General features: G+C 32.1%; 3 protein-coding genes across 3 annotated transcripts in view; 1 reads left to right on the forward strand and 2 right to left on the reverse strand.

The window, feature by feature from the left end:
* LOC106720801 overlaps positions 1 to 8223 on the reverse strand; it is a 31246-nt gene extending 23023 nt beyond the window's left edge. Inside the window, exon 1 of the mRNA XM_045683615.1 lies at positions 7964 to 8223. The gene's annotated coding sequence lies outside the window, so the exon portion shown is untranslated. The remainder of the gene's footprint in view (positions 1 to 7963) is intronic.
* A 387-nt stretch (positions 8224 to 8610) lies between these two features.
* LOC106720831 (40S ribosomal protein S16) lies at positions 8611 to 11431 on the forward strand. Its single transcript, XM_014515627.2, has 5 exons — positions 8611 to 8664; positions 8758 to 8802; positions 9179 to 9310; positions 10288 to 10402; positions 11203 to 11431. Exons 1-5 carry the CDS (start codon positions 8647 to 8649, stop codon positions 11346 to 11348), a joined length of 456 nt encoding a protein of 151 aa, XP_014371113.1. The 5' UTR covers positions 8611 to 8646; the 3' UTR covers positions 11349 to 11431.
* Positions 11432 to 14922: 3491 nt separating this feature from the next.
* Positions 14923 to 20411, reverse strand: part of LOC106720800 (myosin light chain kinase, smooth muscle) — a 32831-nt gene continuing 27342 nt past the window's right edge. Inside the window, exons 5-8 of the mRNA XM_045683460.1 lie at positions 18276 to 18417; positions 17429 to 17628; positions 16906 to 17058; positions 14923 to 16308 (exon numbers count right to left, since the gene is read on the reverse strand). Of these exons, the coding sequence (XP_045539416.1) occupies positions 15165 to 16308; positions 16906 to 17058; positions 17429 to 17628; positions 18276 to 18417 (1639 nt within the window). The 3' untranslated portion in view covers positions 14923 to 15164. The remainder of the gene's footprint in view (positions 16309 to 16905; positions 17059 to 17428; positions 17629 to 18275; positions 18418 to 20411) is intronic.

Genomic DNA, 20411 nt, shown 5'->3' on the forward strand with positions numbered 1-20411 from the left:
GCATTGATGTATCGATAGAAATACTCTTCCGTGTGACATAGTATCGACATTTATGGCTAGGGCTGCTAGGACAAGGCAGCGTACTCGGAAACTAAATGCAACCATATATATTATGTAGGACATTGGCCATTCTCTTGACCTGCTTTTATTCAATGCAACTAAATGGATTTTATATATATGTAGTCTTCATGGGGACATTTTATTTTATTCATCGCATCGAATATAAAACATAAATATGTATAATAATATATTTACTTACATTTGTGAACAATTGTTCTAACATAAGTTCATAAACCAACATTTCTCAGTGGGTAATATTTAAGCAAGATATTAAAAATAAAGTTTCTAAAACTCCATAAAATTATTTCTTGGTAAAGTTCGATGAGAAGGTTAGTTTTCCCTTTTGTGATAAGGACCAAAATCTCTTTATAAAACATATCGTCATACCTTAGAAGCTTTCTTTTAAGTGCGGCAAAAACATCGCTATTGATTAAGTCACATCCCTAAAAAGTGAACTATTTAAAATTACATATGGCGACATATCAAGACATTCATTAAAGATTCATTCGCTTCGTAATAGCTTAATTGTGCCCTATCAGGATACTTTACGATACTAATCGAGTATTTTTACAGCGGTATCAATATGTGATTGACTTCCATTAGCATTGAACAGTAATTCGGCTTGAAAAGGACTATTAAATCTCTAGGGATGTTACAAAACATCGATATGTTGTTGGACATATCGACATATAGAATTTAATAAAAAAAAACAAAGCAAGACTTTCACCTTAGGATAAGTAAAAGAATTATTATTATGAGATCATAATTTTATCTATGTATATAGACTCCTTTTATAAGCGCATGTTAATCTTTGCTATGGAACGTACTTTATGTATTAACATATCGCAATATAACATAAAAACCGGTCGATCATTAGTCTAGTTAATGTTGTGACATAAAATGACTTCGTAACATACATGTAATGTTAGAGAGAAGACAGTTACGTTATGAATGTCAAACTGTTATTTATAGCAGTATCTTAATTTATTTACAATTTTCAGGTGAAGAATTAACCGTGGGTTGCAGAGACCAAAATCTCTGTATAACGTGTCATCCCTGTCATTATCTTTGACAGGGATAACAATATGTTTTAAACGGACATTGAGATCTCAGAAACCCACGGTATGTCTCGATAATAAAAAAGCTAGTAACATTTACAAGCCCGATAACTTTTTTACACAAAAACAAGAGAAAAGTATTTAGGCATCGAAAGTTATAAAAGAAAAAAAAAGAAAGTAATTGAAATTACAGCAGTTATCATCTAATCTTATTTAATTCTAGAGTTCATGTACCCTATGAGATTATGATCGGAACTTAGTGAGGTTATGTTAAGATTGAAGTGGGTATTGTATGCAGATATGAGTTAGTTAGGAGTGGTCGATGTGAGTCACGGGTGATAGTTACTACAAGACAGCGTCCCTTTGTCACATCGAAACATTGAAATGTCACGTTTTCAACAAACTGTTAAATACTTGCTTTTTTACATGTACTAGTAATTAATTATTATCAAAAAAGCCAGACTATCTATTCATCCTATAATATCCAAAGTTCTGAATGAAATGATATATGAAATCTGTCAAACCGTTTAAAGCTCTAGGCCAGGGGTGATGAACGTTTATGTATCAACGTGCTATTTTTCTTAGGAAATGTATAATGAGCTCATGAACGTGGCATGGGTGTCATTGGGAACATTTCATAATGTAGGGTTCCACTCGAGTTTCCTCGTTAGGTAGTTTTTTCACATTTTTTTGTTATTATGAATTTTGTGGTCAGTTAAGTCCCCAAAATATTGTGACGAGTGCCAATGGTTCACTATCCCTTCTTTAGGATTTTAAAACATTAGTATATAATGAAAATAACATTATCATCCCTTTATTCAAGCAAAAACACAACACAAATTGTATGTAATAGTTACGAAATAAAACCCATAAATCGTGCAAGAAGTGTTGTAAAACGTAAAATAATTTGATTGGCAATCCATTTTATATCTTAGACGTAATTAAACACCTTTTTGCCAACTTCCTTACACAACTAAAGTAATTCACTTGTAAGGAAGTCGAATTAAACATAATTTACATGTCAGCTAATGACTATGCAAGTTGCCTACAAGTAGCTTGCGCACGCGCATGTTTTTTTTATAACATGCTAAGGGCAATAACCGACTAACACTACAGGACAAATTGTGTTTCGAAAGTTAATAGTTTTTAAAAAAACTCACGTACACTTAGAAAATTGTAGAACATATGTGAATTTGTCTCTGCCTTTTATGAACTGTCGAAAAAATCGTTAAATTATGAACTAATATGTCTCTCGTTATTTGCACAGATATTATCTCAAAAACTAACATTTTTCGAAGATTAAATTTGTAGGTCAGTTGCATTTGATACTTTCAGTTAGTCAGTTTTAAAACAGTCGTAGTTCACAATCCGAAGGCGACATTTACATTAAACGGTTGCAAGTCAAGTGACAATTTATCTAAAGCGGATGTGTATCATACTCCCACCATGATCGTTCGCTGAACTTATTGAAACATGAACTTTTGTTACATGAAAGGTAATATCATTCATCCGTTCATCTGTCACACGTGGAATTCTGTTTATATATGAAATTTTATTTTATGCTCAGTTTGCAACAGACAGAGAAAAGATTTCCATTTGGCGGGGTCCTAGTCCTAGTCCTCATTCGCTCTTTCACTTTCATACCATCTACACACATGCACGGTTTCGGTAGCAGTTTTCTTTAAAATGCCAACTAATTTTAAATAATGTTAAATTTTTAATTTATTTTATGTGTGATTGATATTATTATTATTCGTAGGATTTCGTATAAATATAGCTCGAAGTAAGGTTAGTTTATGTTATTTAATTTTGTATAAATCAAATATATGTAATTATTTCACTGTTTCCGTTTAAATATCATTCAAAAACGTTTTGTAGCAATCAACATTTATGTACTAGTGATTATCTTACTAATGTTATAAATGTTTAGATGGATGGATGGATGTATGTTTTTTGGAAGGTATTTATCTGGAACGGCTCTTGATGAAATTTGGCACAGCTGTAGAACATAGTCTGGAAGAACACATAGGATAATTATTAAGTTTTTTTTTAATTCCGCGCGGACAGTCGCGGACGACAGCTAGTATACTATGTAATCGTACTTATGTGCTTGTTATTGTGGTTAGAATTACTCATGGTTTATTATAATTGATATTGGTAAATATAGTAATGGAATTATGAGGCAGTATTTTGTTCATATAACACTAATATGAATATAGTATTCAACTATAGCTAAAAAAAATTTCTAGGTTAGTTATAAATTCCGTAAAATCGGAAGACAGTAAAAAGTATAGAACAACTGTTATAAGGTCATAAGACATGAATGAAAATAGTACTATAGCGTGAAGAATCTTTATTTCCAACCCATAACCTACGGAGAAATTAATCCTTAAGAATATAATTTAAAAAAATCTACCTAGAAAATAAATAGGCTAAACGATGAATTAATGTAAATGTTGAATTAAATATTATCTATATCTTATCCATCGAACGAAATAAAAATAAACAGAAGTGACCTAGATTATAACATACTATGTTTGGTATTTCATATCAATGTGTTGGTGATTCAAATTTTTAAAACCGTATTGTCGAATTAAATAGATATGAGAAATTATATTTTCACATGTCACTGGCTGACAATATCAATTATCTATGGATTTGTTTGGAAAGTTATAGTTATATAACTAGCTTTTACTCGCGACTTCGTCCGCGCGGAATAAAAAATAGAAAACGGGGTAAAAATCCTATGTCCTATGTCCGTTTCCTGGTTCTAAGCTACCTGCCCACCAATTATCAGTCAAATCGATTCAGCCGTTCTTGAGTTATAAATAGTGTAACTAACACGACTTTCTTTTATATATATACTAACTTTTACCCGCGACTCCGTCCGCGCGGAATAAAATATAGAAAACGGGGTAAAAATCCTATGTCCTATGTCCGTTTCCTGGTTCTAAGCTACCTGCCTACCAATTTTCAGTCAAATCGATTCAGCCGTTCTTGAGTTATAAATAGTGTAACTAACACGACTTTATTTTATATATATACTAGCTTTTACCCGCGACTCCGTCCGCGCGGAATAAAAAAAAATTAGAAAACGGGGTAAAATTTATCCTATGTCCTTTTCCTGGTTCTAAGCTACCTGCCCACCCACCCAATTTTCAGTCAAATCGATTCAGCCGTTCTTGAGTTATAAATGGTGTAACTAACACAACTTTCTTTTATATATATAGATAGATAAATCTGTGAATAAGGCTTGTAATATTGTCTAGGTTTGTTCATCAACCTGCCCTTATCCCTAAGGAGGGTCGGCACAGTATGTACTACTCCTCCATACATCTCTATCAGTCGTTATCTTTGAATTCACCCCCTTCTTACGCATAATAGATTATTATGTTTAGATTAGATTGTTATAATTTCCCATTTCCATTGGACTATAGAAAGTACAAAGCTGTGGTAACAACTTTCGTTACGTAACAAAGATAATGTAATTAAGATAAGAGCATTCCATCCAGATTCAACATGAGTCACTTACGATACGGGAAAAACGTTTAAACACGTTGTTTGTCGAAGTAAGTCTGGATTAAATTATGGTTTGCCATAATGTTTGCATCTTTTAATACTCTGAGAGAAAAGTATGCTAAGTTTTTTTTTAATATGTATAAAAATATGAGGCAAACGATCAGTGGGACTCATAATAAAATTGGTCACCGACTGTCATGAATATCTGCAATACTAAAGGAACTGCGTTACCAGCCTTTGAGGTTGTGCTCGCTTCTTGAAGGACCTTAAATTGTAGAGGTTTGGAAACCATTAAAAACGCGACTGTACGAGGTGGTTAGTCTTAATAGTTATCAAGCCAAATAATTATTTATTGTAAAATTATATAAAAAAAATAATTATCTCTGGTTACCTCTCTGGGTTTCAGGCGTTACGTTTTATAAAGTATGGCAGCATTCAACTAATACTATTAGCGAAGCCTTAGGAAAACTTACATCAGATGGTTCGTTGCTTTTACAACACTTTACTAAGTTACTATAAGTTACTTAACTAGGTATTGTTAAGAAATATAGGTTTAACAGTATATAAACATTTTGTTATTAAAAGAAACTTGGAGTAAAATCATTAGAAGTAAAAAAAAAAACTTTAATAAAAGCCAGCTTTTATTTGTTTGCGTTGAAATGAAAAAAAAAAAAAAAACATAACAGAGTTCCTATGGTAAGCACCAGCGACATCAGTACATTCTGGTCACCATTAAAGGACAAAATACTCGTCAAGACGATTAAAACGAGCCCAAACTCGATAAGGTTGTGTTTTCATTGCAAAGTTTCTATGGCCACCTTCTATCTCGATCAATCCCTCATAACTGCATTGTAACGAAATTTACGCTCGTATGCAAAATTTTAGCTCAATCGGTAACCGGGAACTGTATCAAATTTAATTTGCAAGAGAAAAACTTGTAAAAAGAAAATATTGTTAAAGGTATGTCAATGTACTCAATTAATTGCATTAATGTTTTATTACCAAAGTATGTGGAACAGACTGGTTTATATATTGGTCTGTTCCATTTAGTTTTAAATGTATTCAGACCTCCTACTTAGATGGATCGTGTATGATATTTAAACTAATCAGATTATCCCTTAGGACGTGAACATGTTCTGGTTTATTATATTAAAAACCTGTTCTAATCAAGTTTAAAGTATACAAGATTTAATAAGATAAAGCGTAGAAATAAATAAAAAGTACTGATTTTTTAAGTTTAAATTAATCCTTATACATTACGACATAATTTAAGATCATGATCCAAGTAGGTTTACAACTCACGATGTATTATTTAATTCCGAAAGGAATATAACTGTGAATGATATTTTTATTTTTTACATACATATAACCTACATTATAAATGACACGATTTAATTATTGCGCGCCATCTTTGACGTTTGTATTTTTTAATTACAAGACGAGGCAAAGGCAATGGTTTATCGGCCACTCCGTTCATTGGCCGACAAGTATGGCTTCCTGTGCTACGTTCTAATGAGGCCGTGTTAATCCTTTTACAATATCCTAGGTCTTAACATAGCATTTATTATTCATAATAAGTTTCCTTATTGTATTATTAACCTATGTTTTCTGTTACAAGATTAATATTATGTTTTTATATAATAAATATTTTTTTAATATTTGTCAACCAGTACCTATCTAATAAATAAGTGGTAATAAAATTTTAGTGTCTGTTTCTAATATCGAGAAAAAAAACATTTAGTAGAAGCGATATATTTGTTTATATTTATTTTGCGAATAAAGAAAAAAACAATTTTTAAAATTTTTGTCGCTTCTGTCTATAAGGATATGTTTGTTAAGAATAACTTCCTCAACGGCTAGACCGCACGCGGACATATTTAAGCCATTTTTTTAAATTCTCCGCTGATGTAGTCGCGAGCGAAGACTACATAAAAAAGCTCGTAAATTTTATCATTTTTCGTAACATACTTTCACTATTAATAATGTGAAATCTCATAAATTGATAGTAATATACTAGATACAATCAATTATGTCAGAATATTATGTAAGAAATAAGTTAGATATTCTGCAAATAACACTGATAGTTGAGAAATTAATTTGTCAGATTTATCATTTACCGAACAGTGGTTCGAAGTGAAAAATTAATAACTTACTACTATATTCAATAAACAAGCTAACTAATGAACTGACGGTGGATTTCTGAGACCGAAAACGCTGTATAAAACATATCGTCATCCCTGTTATTATCTTTGAAAAAATAGAGATAACAATATATTTTAAACGGGTATTTTGATCTCGGAAACCCACAATGAGACTTACCTTGTGTATTTTATAATGTTGTTTAAATTAATAATATTCGAATGCTATAAACAAATTTGCAAATACAATAAAAATTATGTATTGCACTAACACACTTCTAACTTTGAACCTACGTCACTATAATGTACATAATCAGGTCATAACTCCATCATAAACCACAATAAACATTTCACATGAAATTTAGCAATACATCTAACAAAATAACTATTAACAATTAAAAAAATCAGTTATCTATGGTGACTACTTAAGAAATAAAATGACAATTAATTTTTTTTATAAATCTCGACCGAAAAATATGATGCATTCATAATATTTTTTTTTTACTAAAGGACTGGTTGCTTACAAGGATCGCTTATGAAACTGAAGACGTAGGTTCAAATCAAATAATGTTACGTAGTAGCCAGTATTTTTTTGTAATTCCTGCATCCATAAAACTAGAACTATTTTATTTCTTGCCTTTTTTATCGATTTATTCCACTTCAAGTTAAGATACATGTGCCGTATCTAACAAAGAATATGTTATCTGTGGCAAAGTAACCGGGTTCCACTCTATTAGTCATGTCTACTCGGAATTATTTCTTATGACAACGGTACATTTCTATTAAACTTTGAGCATACGAGGGCTATAAAAGTTAAGTTTTTAACATAACTTAGTTATTCGTATTTACAAAAAAGTAAAAAACATAAATCTAGTCTTATTTTCAGTCTAAATCAATTTATTTATTAATTATTTTAATAAGTAAGGTTTTTAATTATTTGTAACATAAAATATTTTAATTTCTTGGTCGGTGACATTCGTACGTGAATCATTCTTTTGATTCGGCAGCACTTAAAGAAAAAATAAAGGTGTAAGCAAAAAATGTATTAAGTAAACGTAATTTAATAAAAATTTAATTGGAGAAAGAAAATTATATCAAATAAAACTATAAATACCACATCTCTAGAAACTCCATTTATACTTAAACGTCACATGGTAATTAAAAAAGTTTAAGATTTATCCAACTTACCTTCAAACTAGCCGTATATTTTTGTTTTAATATTATCCAGTTACAAGATAAATACCACACACAATAAAAGTCTATTGCGCAAATATTAAACCACAAGTTTCTTGTCACATAAATTCACACAGTTTTTAAAGTACAAGAAACTCTCGCGCGAGAATGTTAACTTTTTCGCGGTACATTATAGACGCATGCTCTATTGTCGCGCATTCCACGGCACGACTTCACTGCTACTACGTCAGACGAATACAAAACAGCAACACAACACTGCGGCCGATACGACACGATATCGTAGTAGTACCCATAACCCATTATCCATGACGATACAACTGAGTCATCGATAGGAATGTGAGCTTTACGGATTAGTTCCTGCGTCTGCCATCTCGTGGTATTTTTTATTAACAACAAGTTTTGAACAACTCCATCTGTTATCTTAAAATTTAAGTACAAATAAACTTTTGAACATTGTCAATTCTTTATCACTTTTCAAAAAAAATGATATATGTAATCATATTTTCAGGTACCAGTAAAGTAGAAGACCAGTAAACTAATTTTTAATTTTGGTAAATGAATCGAGTATCGTGTACAAGCATTCGATTCGACACAGTGTTGCCAATGAAAATTTTTACTCGGCCCATCCCAGCCATTTAAATTTTGTTTATGGTCGATTTCATTCTTTCTCTGTCAAAATGGCTGCAGTGCAGGAGGTGCGCGAGATTAATTCTTTCATTAAATCTTTGTGATTTGCAATAAAATTCCATAAATATGTTTTTAAACTTACGGTTTTTTCATATTTGCAGACGAGACGTGAACCTATTCAGGCCGTTCAAGTTTTCGGCCGCAAGGTAAGGTTTGCTGTAGCTTCCACGTGTTTGTAGCATTTCGGTTAGTTGTATCTTGAACAATTGAAATTATAATTAATGGAATCAAGACAAATATCTTGTGTTGACACAAAATAGATGTAATAATAAAGTCACTTCTTCTTTTGTATTCATGTTAGAGTAAACTGTAAATTGTTAAAAAAAAAAAATTCTCAATACACTTTTTTATTTGATACTGAAATTTCCTTGGATAATATATTGTTTTGTCATACAAACCTTACAAAGGCATTTTTAATCCCGTTAATAAATCATTATTTTACAAATACACTGATATTTTGCAGCAAACTACATAACCTAAAAATTGTAAGTACTTACTTCCATTGTTTTCGTAATTCGACAGAAAACCGCGACTGCAGTGGCATACTGCAAGCGTGGACATGGAGTTCTACGTGTAAATGGCCGCCCCTTAGACCTGGTGGAACCAAGATTGCTACAGTACAAATTGCAAGAACCAATTCTACTGCTCGGCAAGGTACTTGAATATTCTTAAAGTATTTGTTAGTTGTTGGTATTATTTAAACATATTGCAGACACTAAAAGTATGCTTAAGCATGTATTTAGTAGTTGCTGGTGTTTTCTTATCATACCTTTTTAAATAATAAACTACAAACATAAACAACATCAATTTCATCTTTCTTTCATAACTTTGTATCTCAAGAATTAATTTTAATAATGTAGTTTTCATGTAGAAAATAAAATTATAGACAAATAATCTTGAAACGAGTTGAAATTATTTCATTGCATAAATTGGGTCATAATAGTGAAGGTAAGTTGTAAATATGTAAGATTTAAGTTATCACTATGTGTGCCATTGTTGTCATCACTATACTTTAACTTTTTTCCAGTTATGTAAACAACTTTTCACTTGACTTTTATGTTGATATTCACTTAATTTCTTTTATGTTTATCGTATAAATTACTTTTAAGACAAATGGCACTTTTGATTTTCTTTAGTTAATTTGTTGCCGTCTAACAAATCTTTGATAAAACTTAAGAGCAGGATCCTCTCGATACAGGCTATGCCTAGTGTGAGGGTACTGATCAATACTTATAAAGCAACCCTTTTTGTATCCATAAAGATTCTTAGCTTCACTGTTCAATGTAAACTTAAACTTAATTTTTTGGATTGCAATAAACTATTTTTCATTTTATTCATTTATCATTTTTTCATATTTTGTTGCATGTTTTATTTCACATATTAATTTGCTCAGATTTTTTTTTATTTTACTTGTAGTTATTTTGTCTTGTTCTTTACTAATATAACTAACATTTAGTTATAGCTTTTTTTATTGTAATATATTAATTATATTAACCATGATGATTAAGACTTATTCCGAAACTGAGCATCTTTGGATGTGAAGTAAACATAAAACCTGAATGAAACATGAATATTTTTAATAATAAAATTAAGTTATACATGTTAACAAATATTATTTTGTTTATTTTCAGGAAAGGTTCGCCGGAGTTGACATCAGGGTTACAGTGAAGGGTGGTGGTCATGTTGCACAGGTCTATGCCATCAGACAGGCCATCTCAAAGGCACTAATTGCCTTTTTCCAGAAATGTAAGACCTTTTATACTATGATTTACCTAATTTGAGACTTAAACCATATTAACTTAAAATATAAATTTAACTGTTGTTAGAGAAGTTATTCCATCTACTATAGAAAGAGTTACTTTATACACATCCTGTGTTTTTGATTTGGTTTGCGAGTTCACTTTGATATGTAAAAATCATAGTGGCATTGTATGTGAGGAGTTTGACACACAACCCTTTCTTTCCAAAGCTGTCTTGTTCGCGTACAAGTCAGTCATTTCAGAGAAAGGAGATAAACTGTGACATTTACCAAACGGCAAGTACCTTCAATGTCTTGCTTGTTTGAAGTGTACACTACATTTATATTTAAACACAATGTATTTTTGTTCATCATATTGAGAAAAATTTCGATGCACAGTAAAAAAAATTAATAGAAATTAATTGTGTGTTTTTTCCTTTTACCTCTAAAAGAAAAAACAAACAAGCTAGGTTTTAAAATAGGAAGGGATCAGTAAAAAAAATTTAGTAAGTTAAAAATGGTTACAACTAATTATGAATGCGAATCTTTATATGGATGGGATGTTTGTTTGAAGGTATCTTTGGATCAGCTTAATGGATCTTGATGAAACTTGGCACAGATTGTAGAACATAGTCTGAAAGAGCACTTCGGCTACTTGTTACTTTTTTTAATCCAGCGCTGAAGAAGTCACAGACGACTGTTTGTGTTGAATAAATTTGAACTTTGGTGCAACATCAAAGGCTATACTTGTTTTTCAGTTTTAACAAAATATAAATAATAATACCCTTTTTTTAAAAATTAATTACAGATGTAGATGAAGCGTCCAAGAAGGAAATCAAAGACATCCTGGTCCAATATGACAGGAGTTTGCTGGTCGCAGACCCTCGTCGCTGCGAGCCCAAGAAGTTTGGTGGTCCGGGTGCCCGCGCCAGATACCAGAAGTCTTACCGTTAATGTCTACAAATTTACGTCAGCTGGTATTACATTGGTGTTGCCATCAGTGTGATAGCATTTGGTGTTTTTATTAAAATTTAAAATCTATTATTGTTTTTTATTTATATCCTAAAAAAACCTCAGTCATAGCAAGTAGTAACTAATTTTGGTGAGCTGAACAGATTTAATGAGGTGTAAATAATGTTGTCAGATAGTAATCACATATAATAGGGTTACCATCTTTTGGGTGTTATGTTTAAGTGGGCATGACAATCTCATGTTGAGCATTCCAATAAGAAATTGGGGACTGATGTCGACATTGACAAATAGTCAATTGTGTTACTAGTGCAAATACTTCAATATATCGACGCTGCAAAGCGTAAACGCTGTAACCCCGAAAGTAAGAACTTTACAGGAGAGCCAAAAAATGATAACTCGTGAGCTGATACGCCTACAAGCATGCGGTATTTAGCAATGTTGTGTAGTTTGTGTTAACCTATAATAAAATCATTATCATTTGATAATGGTTGAAATTATTAACGTGTAAAAAATATATTCGCGATTTCAAGGGTTACAGCGTTTATGCTTTCCAGCGTCGGTATATTCAATAAGTTCCTGTTTTTTTGGGTCAAACACTGTCCACTGTGACACTGGTCTAAATCTAGGTTGGATGTATTTAAAAGGATATCGTCAACTCGCTATACGTCCTCACTGAGCTCGGAGCCTACCCTAAGTTGTGATTAGGACATAGTAAACTGGCCCAGTGCGGGTTGACTTCACACATATCATTGAACTTCTCAGATATGTGCAGGTTGCATCACGATGTTTTCCTTCACCATAAGAATGCCCGACGTCGTTTAAAAGGATATGCAGTAAATAAAAAATCAGAAGAAAATAATGAACTTTTTAATGATTTCAATATAAATGCAATTTAAAAATTTACTTATTTGTATAAATGATTTCAACATGTTATTTTTTTTTCTATTACATCTAATGGGCGGAATGAAACACTACCAATATCGCTGTGTGGTTTTAAAATATAAGTTTTTAGCCTCTCTTGTTTCTTTGTACCAAAAACAATAATTTATAATTGTTGCATAAATTATTTAACAATATTTTCAACACACATAAATAATTTATCTAAGAACAAACGTATCATAAATTAATATAACATGCAGATATTTAGAAAATGCAAAAAAAATAGACACCGTTATTTTTACTACAATGTTGCTAATTTACCTATCTATGAATAACACACAACAAATATAACATTATTAGCAGTTAATGTCTTTTAATTCATTAAAATAATGTTAATTAAAATGTTAAATTACAAATAACTAACAATAAAAAAACAGATCTTCATGAGATTAATAAGAAGTATAAAAAAATGTGGGCAGATTTTGGCACTTCAATGTATAAATTATACATACAGAAAAAAATACCTATAGTATATAAATTTAGGACAAACATGTTGATATTGTTAACATTTAGGTATATTTAAAAAAAAATGGAAAAAAAAACGGTATTAAAACTTACAGATTTATAGCCTCTAAATACCTATCTACTGATAAAAATCAATAGTATCTTAGTAAAAAATCGTATACAGAAAGTACAAAATAAAGTATTAGAAAAATATTGGCTAAGAATACATTACCATAGCCAAATAACAAAAATAATCTTAATAAAGTAGTCTGAATGTAAATATATTAATTTTTTTTCCAGTCAATTGAAATTAAAAATAGCTGCCTTTAAGACTTGTTATTCTTGTTACAACTTACATTTTTTAAACAGCCAATCATTTATAAAAATTGCCTGTCTTATTTATAAAAACGTAAGCTCGGACATTATCATACCAGATCTTATGTTACTTGACTATATGGTGGACATATTTTCGCCACGCAAATAAAATCTACAACTTCAAAGTCTAGAGCGTGATTACAACTCCAAAGTGTGATTTTGTTCAACTTTTTTCATTATTCATAACCTTAAGGGTACTTATATGTGAATCCTCATAAAGATAATTATTATTTATTCTAGACATGTTAATTTTAATCATTAGTAAGGCTTGTCTAGCTTTTTTATGCAATCAATTTAAATAATTATAATTTTATAACAAACTTTACTAATCTTTATGCAGATGATGCATCCGGTTTGTCTTCATGATTGTCTTCGAACTTCGCGCCCATTCTCTTCAAAGCGATGACGGCTCCCACGGCTTTTGCCCATCGTTTCTTAATGACATATCTCTTCAGTTTCGTCTTAGTCACATGTAGTTCTGTGCAAAGAGCTGACTGGATCAACCACGGATGCCTCAATGTGGCTGAAGCGGAGAGACGCTCGCTATAGAGAAAATAATTTTAATTAAATCCTATTAAATAAAAAATATTGTCAAAAAAAAATAGGGTACTTTGGACTGTTAATTTAAAAAAGTAGCTGTCAAAGATTTAGGTATAATTTATGCAAATGTCAAAATGCCGGGTAACTTTAAAAAGTGAAATTACAGTTAGATACAGTGAAATGATAAAGTGCATGGCAACAGTAAGTTAATAATATTATTTAATGAATTTAATAAATAATTTTAAAATAGAAATAAAACAACGTGTTTTATAAAGCCTTATATTTTTAACAACATAAGTATTGTAAAACAATATATTTAGTTCATTACGCTTAAGTACGGAAAAAGGAACAAAAAAATTAAATAAATTCGGGACAGTATCAGTAGAGGTTCCGACTTTTTACATGATTTATAAAATATTTACATGAAAGTACAAAAATCAATTAAAATATTGTCAATGTTGTGGAAACAATTTTGAAATTGCATCTCAGTCTTGTATTGATTTCCGATCGTACTATGTCACACAGAGATTTGTGTTCGGAGACTAGATTCTTACAGTTTTGTCATTTCATTGTCATTTTTAAGAAAAAAAAAACTTATTATCAATACAATCTCATAACCTCACTTTGGTAACACGCATACCATTTATTCAGAAAGATAAACTTTGTAATGTTTTGAGTACATAATTTATTCTTTTTAAAAGTAGGTATGTCATTTAGCTCTTTACAAGTCATGGTTAATTAAGCAGATCTTTCAAGATCTCTATGAATGGATAGGTCATTTTGTTTTTTTTTTTGCTTGGAAATGACAACTTTTGCTATTTTCCGAAATGCGCCTGTTGTGTTATCGCCAAAATGGCGCAAATCTAATCGGCACAAAATTCCAAGGTTCATAGCCTCTCCATGCCTCCATGCCTCTCCATGGAGGTCAGTGAGATTTTTAGTGTAGATTTCTCTTCTAAATCTACCCTATCCCTTCCTCACTAATGGACCAATTGAATTTAACTGTGGTTATTACTGGGTTTTATCTGAGATGGTAGTACATTTTTTATCATAGTACTAACACTATATTTCGTTACAATCTGAGTTTTTTTCTCAAAAACTCATGAATTTCGAAATATTTTTTGTAAAAACTTTTACAAAATAAGTAGTGTAATGGCTGCCATTTACGAAATACGACATTCCTCTGTTTTATATAGGTTTTAGATAAATTGTATAATAACTGGGTTTTTTCACTTTTTAATATCTTAATAATTATAATAAATTTGGATAAAATTATTGTTGGTTGAGAATGAAATAAATAATAAAATAATATTGACAAATTGAGATCTTTCACTTTTACGAGTAAATTCTTTTCTGATCAAAGAATTAATTAATCTTACGTAACCCAAACTGTTTCAACAGTTTCAAAGTCGACCTTTCTGAACAACACAATGTCATGGCACTGAAGTCCCTGTTTTCAATACATACATACAATTTCTTATACATATACTATATCACTAGTCATTTCTTCCGTTGCTTCTTTTCGTCTGATGTTTGTCTTTGAAAAAAAGCGTGAAGACTGGACATAGAGTTCTGGGCTAGTTGATTCGAGGACGACCACTCGAGGGATATCGACTGATGTCTTCCACAATTCGATGTACCCCCCGCTGTTCTCTCCCCTTCTACTTCTGTGTCCGCCCATTTTTCTAGAAGATGCAATAGACGATCTTTTGTCCTATGAGCATTATTCTCATCTCCTCGTCTGTATGGTAACTGCCTTCCATTGCTGGAGCCATTTACTAATTTTCCAATTATCTCTCGTCTTTTGTCGAATTCCTCAAAGAATGTGCTTCGGCGGTCTATAGGTTGGTCAGGAACATCTCTACTCAAATTCGTCAATCTTTTTGACCTAGTCGCTTTCGCCCAGGGCATTTTGCTAGTCATCGGTTTTTCTTGTTCTCTCTCCGTCAAGAAAGTGGAATTGATCTTATTACTGGATTTTGATGTGAAAACTTTTCTTTCTGTTTTATTAGCATCTCCATTTGTAATAGTTTTTATGGACGGTTTCGATTCTGTTTTAAATCCGTTCGTCAATTTCTTTTCTTCCTTAGATGCTGTCTTTATTTCTGTTGCATTTTTATCAAACTCTTTAAAGCTATTATTATTGACAAGGTCCGTGCTCATAGTTGACAACATGAACAAATGGTCGGATAATTTCTTTATTTCTTCGGCTAAATTCTTTCTGACTAACACGTCGTGTTTTTTGTGCAAAAAGCAACTGCTGTCCGATGCTCGTCTTTCGACTGGGTTATATCTTTGTGCAAGGGGCGTTGGATCCCTTAAAGGCGGGGGTTCAAGATCGTCTTCATCGAAAATTATATCAGGGGAACTGCTGAGGGAACTTCTAGGGGATGGTGAGCAGCCTCCGATGGATGATCTCTCGCAATTTCCATTGACGAGGCAGATGATTTCATGCGCCTGGTTATCGAAGACGTAGGGTGAGTTCGGATGTTCACTCCATCTCTCCACGAAGAGACGTAGGTTGTCTTTAGCGACGTCTAGTTCGTGCTTTGGCGAAGTTTGCGGTCTGGGTTTGTCTTTCTTCACTTGCGAGCGTTTGAGGAGCCAACGGTGACGCAAGCACTCGGTGGCACTCGGCCGCGACCTGCGACAAAGACCCTTGTTACTATGACCCAACACCTTATGAGTGCAGCGGGAATTGGGTTTAAGGATATAGTGAGTGCACATTTATGGATCGATATGGAAGTGTGGGGAATGGATCGCTTAATTTTAATTCTACAAATATTTAGTTCTAAACAAGTCTATAAAACAATGGTTAGATCATTCACCTACGGGTTCTACGATCTACTTATGTTATGAGGGGAATAAATACAATGATTACGATAATCTGTTAGTGATAGGACTTGTTGTGTTGGATGAAGAACAAATTAAACACCAGTAACAAAGGGTCTTTATCCAGGCTGACTTATAACGCAGCTTTTATGAAATACTAAAAAAACTTATCTTTGAGAATAGATATTTAAATTTCTATTCAAAAATTTGAATCCGTAAATTACGATGCTTTCAAAAGAAAATGTGACACTCAAGCACTAAAACATATCTAAATTAAAGGGATTTATTCACACAAATAAAAACTACGTTTAGTACAGATGTAGCCGCCATTTTGTTTATGATACCTAATAAGATAAGTTGGTTTTTTTTTACAAAATGGCGTCTACAAATATAATCATAGTATACTTACTCTTTGTCCTTGACGAGCAGTTTCTGTATGAAGTCCTTAGCGTCATCAGATATTTCGTTGAAAGCTTCGTCGTCGAAATCGTACTTTGCAACGGTAACGTTCGCCATTGTTTCTATATCCGTCTCGCCCATAAAAGGTGACAAGCCCGATAATCTGTAATAATAATATAAAATTATAAAAACTCCCACGATAAAAATAAAAAATAAAACTGATAGATGATAAAACTTTTTTGCGCATCCTCTCCTCTAAACATTAAAGGTACATAGGTCACGAATCTGCATTCTTTTAACCTATTCGATATCGAAAGATATATACAGTTAAACCTGGATAAGCGGTAGTTCAAGGGACCGCGATATTTTTCTTGTTTAAAGAGGTTTCATTCTTACCCGATTTTCTTATTTATGGTAACCGCGCGTCGGGATCGATCGACTCTCGCATAATTTTCGACTGTATTATTTTCTAGCGGTTATAAACATTTGATTTAAAATGTGTGTAGTAAAAAATGATTTCAAAATTAACTTACAGCACGTAACAAATAACGCCAATCGACCACATATCAGTGCCGTAACCGATTTGATCAAAGTTCACCACTTCTGGGGCCACAAACTCTGGCGTACCAAACAACACTTGCAGCTTCTTCTCAGGGTCGTAGAACCTTGCTAATCCGAAGTCGATGATTTTTATTCTGTTCCCAGACTTTGTCAGACACAAGATGTTTTCTGGCTGTAATAAAAAATAGATTCGGATTGAGATAAAATATACATCTTTTAATCCAAATGAATTAGTTGCTATAAATATATAATAATATAGTGCACTGGCGTAAATCTCAGAAATGACATACAATTCATACTGGCCGGTAATCAAATTTAACAAAAGATGTGGAATTTTTTATAGCATTTGACAGAAATAAAAGCGCGTAATAAAAGAACTATCATGGCGGACTAATCATAAAACTCCCGCGCTTTTTTCCGCCATACTGATTTACGGTTTGGAGTGTTACCAACATGTAGACGTGGGAGATCGAAACAACATTGTAATTTTGATTAGGAGAAATTCATAGCATGTTTATGTAATTGGAGCGTGCTCGTTGATGAAAAATTTACAGCTCTCAATAAATTATTGGCGATAATAATGAGGTGTTATGACAAGTAACAGGAGGGTAGTATCGACAGGTGGTGCAAAATTAAGGATATCTTTAAAAATAAAGCATTTTACGGATTCCGAGTCGCGGATCTAAGCGTAACACGTAATAACAAGTTAATTCTATGATTTAATTTTTCGAATTGAACAAAGAATCCATTATAACGTCATAAAAATAAGGTGAACCATAAGCTACCGTACTTAAAAAAATATTTGAAACTCTGGTGTACCTTCATATCAAGATGCAATATATTCTGTCTGTGTACGAATTCAATGCCTTCGCAGATTTGCCGCATGAAGACTGTGCAGGCGCGCTCCGTTAGCACAAAGTCCTCGTCGATCACACGCTCAAAAAGCTCCCCGCCGGTTATCCTGGAACCAAGGTACAATCGAACATAAGCATTTTAACAACTAATTGTTTACACTAGTAAGTTGTACTGATAGATACTTCGAGGAAGAATATAGGTAGAACGACAAGGCTATCTGAACCGGTAGGCATAAGTCAACAGCTCATGAGCGCCGCTTGTCAACGTCGAAAATTTCAAAAAATCCTCTTTATGGATGAGAGAATCAAACGCGATAGCAACGCCTCTCTCACCGGTTCAGATATCCTTGTTTGAATAATACATGTTGAATGTACATCTCACTCTTTACAAACCATCAAACGTATTCTGAATCTGGATTCAAATCTGTGCAAATCATATTGTTTTTTTTAACCAAAATATAAAGCTACGGATAGGAGGTCACAATTGAAAATCATCTCTTTTGTAAATACTTATCAGTAAAATTATTAAGAATGTATTTTAATTTAGGAACTAATACGGTACAATGCGAATTTTTAGTCATAACATTGACGTCGTGTCTATTTCGTATAATGCACATGTTGCACAGGCATTTTCACGTAGTACATGTGGTCGTGGCGTGTAAAATTTCATTAATACTCTAATTATATCCATTGAAAGCTGTCAATTAGCCGACGAGGTGTTTCCAGAAAATACGCTCGTATACCGCGAAGACGCGTTAGTTGCCAAAATAACAATGTCGTGAAGAATAATCAATCTCCATGATTATATAATGCAGGGTTATCAAACTTATTAATATTATAAAAGCGATAATGTAATTATTGCTGACAAAAAATCGTAAAATTTTAACTTAATTAATTTAAAATTTTCCTCACAAAAAATATATTAATTTCAACGTAAAAATAATAATTTAATTCTAAAAAACACACTTATGTTTTACTTGACAGTCGTGTGTGTAATCCCCTTACTGTAGATTTAATATGAGTAATGTAAGGGCCTTCCTTAGCACCCAATAAACAATTCTGAGTGCGGTAGTTAAATTAACATTTTTGGCATGATGTGGGAGAAGCTTTTGTCTGAATCCGATTACAAAAACAAATGCCAAACGTAATCCTGACGTGTTGGTATCCCTGTCAGTGTAAGAGAGTTGGCGCCAAAATAGACGGATAAATATTAGCGAGGTTGTTTACAAGGTCGATGTCATACTTCCTTTATATTGCTATCTCTCTTTTACTAAAGAAATCTTTAGAGATTAATAGTACGGAGAGTTCGTACTCTTAGCTCCGTAGCTATTTTCAATGATCATGTTTCGTGCTGGAATATAAGTAACATTGAGTAAACGCTAATGTTCAACTATCATTATAATATAAAGATTTCTTTTTACGGCTATGAATCAAGCTACGAATTATTGTAACTGTTTGCCATATAATATAAAAGTGTGACATGAATTCGAAATTCAAATTCTAAATATGTAAATTGTCATTATCTTTCTTGTCTTTTATTCCGCCTATTTAACGTACAAATACTTAAGAAGCTACGCTACTTAAGCTATAAAAATTATTTGAATGCTATAAGAAAGCTGTTGAACACTATTGTAACTGTGTAATTTGTTGTTATTTCCGCTGTAAATTTTTAATCTACATTTTATTGGCGTAATAGTATTGTTATGAATTATTTTATTGTTTATATTATTTAATTAAAATATGTCTAAAATAAATATAAACAAGTAACCATTGACGTTTACGAATCTGAGAAATATTATACAAGAAAAACTGTTTACTTCGTCTAACCATTCAATTTTAGTTCAGATGTTTGGGTCATGAAAACTGAAGGTAATGACGTCTAATTCTGCAAACTTATAGTCCCTTGTCTTTTCAAATTGTCTTAAATATAACAAGTCATAATACTATTGGCACTAGATACAAGAATTGGAATGTCATGGAGTAGTGAAGTCACAAGATTAATTTTCGCGGAATCCACTGTTTGTGTCTTGCCAGCCACACACGTATGGTTATTTTCATTCAAGAATCGTTAAAGTAAATCGACGTGTCCGGTGACTATATA

The sequence above is a fragment of the Papilio machaon genome, chromosome 22 (genome assembly GCF_912999745.1).
Source record: "Papilio machaon chromosome 22, ilPapMach1.1, whole genome shotgun sequence".
Classification (NCBI taxonomy): Eukaryota; Metazoa; Arthropoda; class Insecta; order Lepidoptera; family Papilionidae; genus Papilio; species Papilio machaon.

What these genes read in the sequence shown, in the direction of transcription:
- LOC106720831 (XM_014515627.2), top strand. An exon ending in CAATTCTACTGCTCGGCAAG is followed by an intron (nt 9,311 to 10,287) that starts GTACTTGAATAT and finishes GTTTATTTTCAG; the next exon opens with GAAAGGTTCGCCGGAGTTGA. An exon ending in AATTGCCTTTTTCCAGAAAT is followed by an intron (nt 10,403 to 11,202) that starts GTAAGACCTTTT and finishes AATTAATTACAG; the next exon opens with ATGTAGATGAAGCGTCCAAG.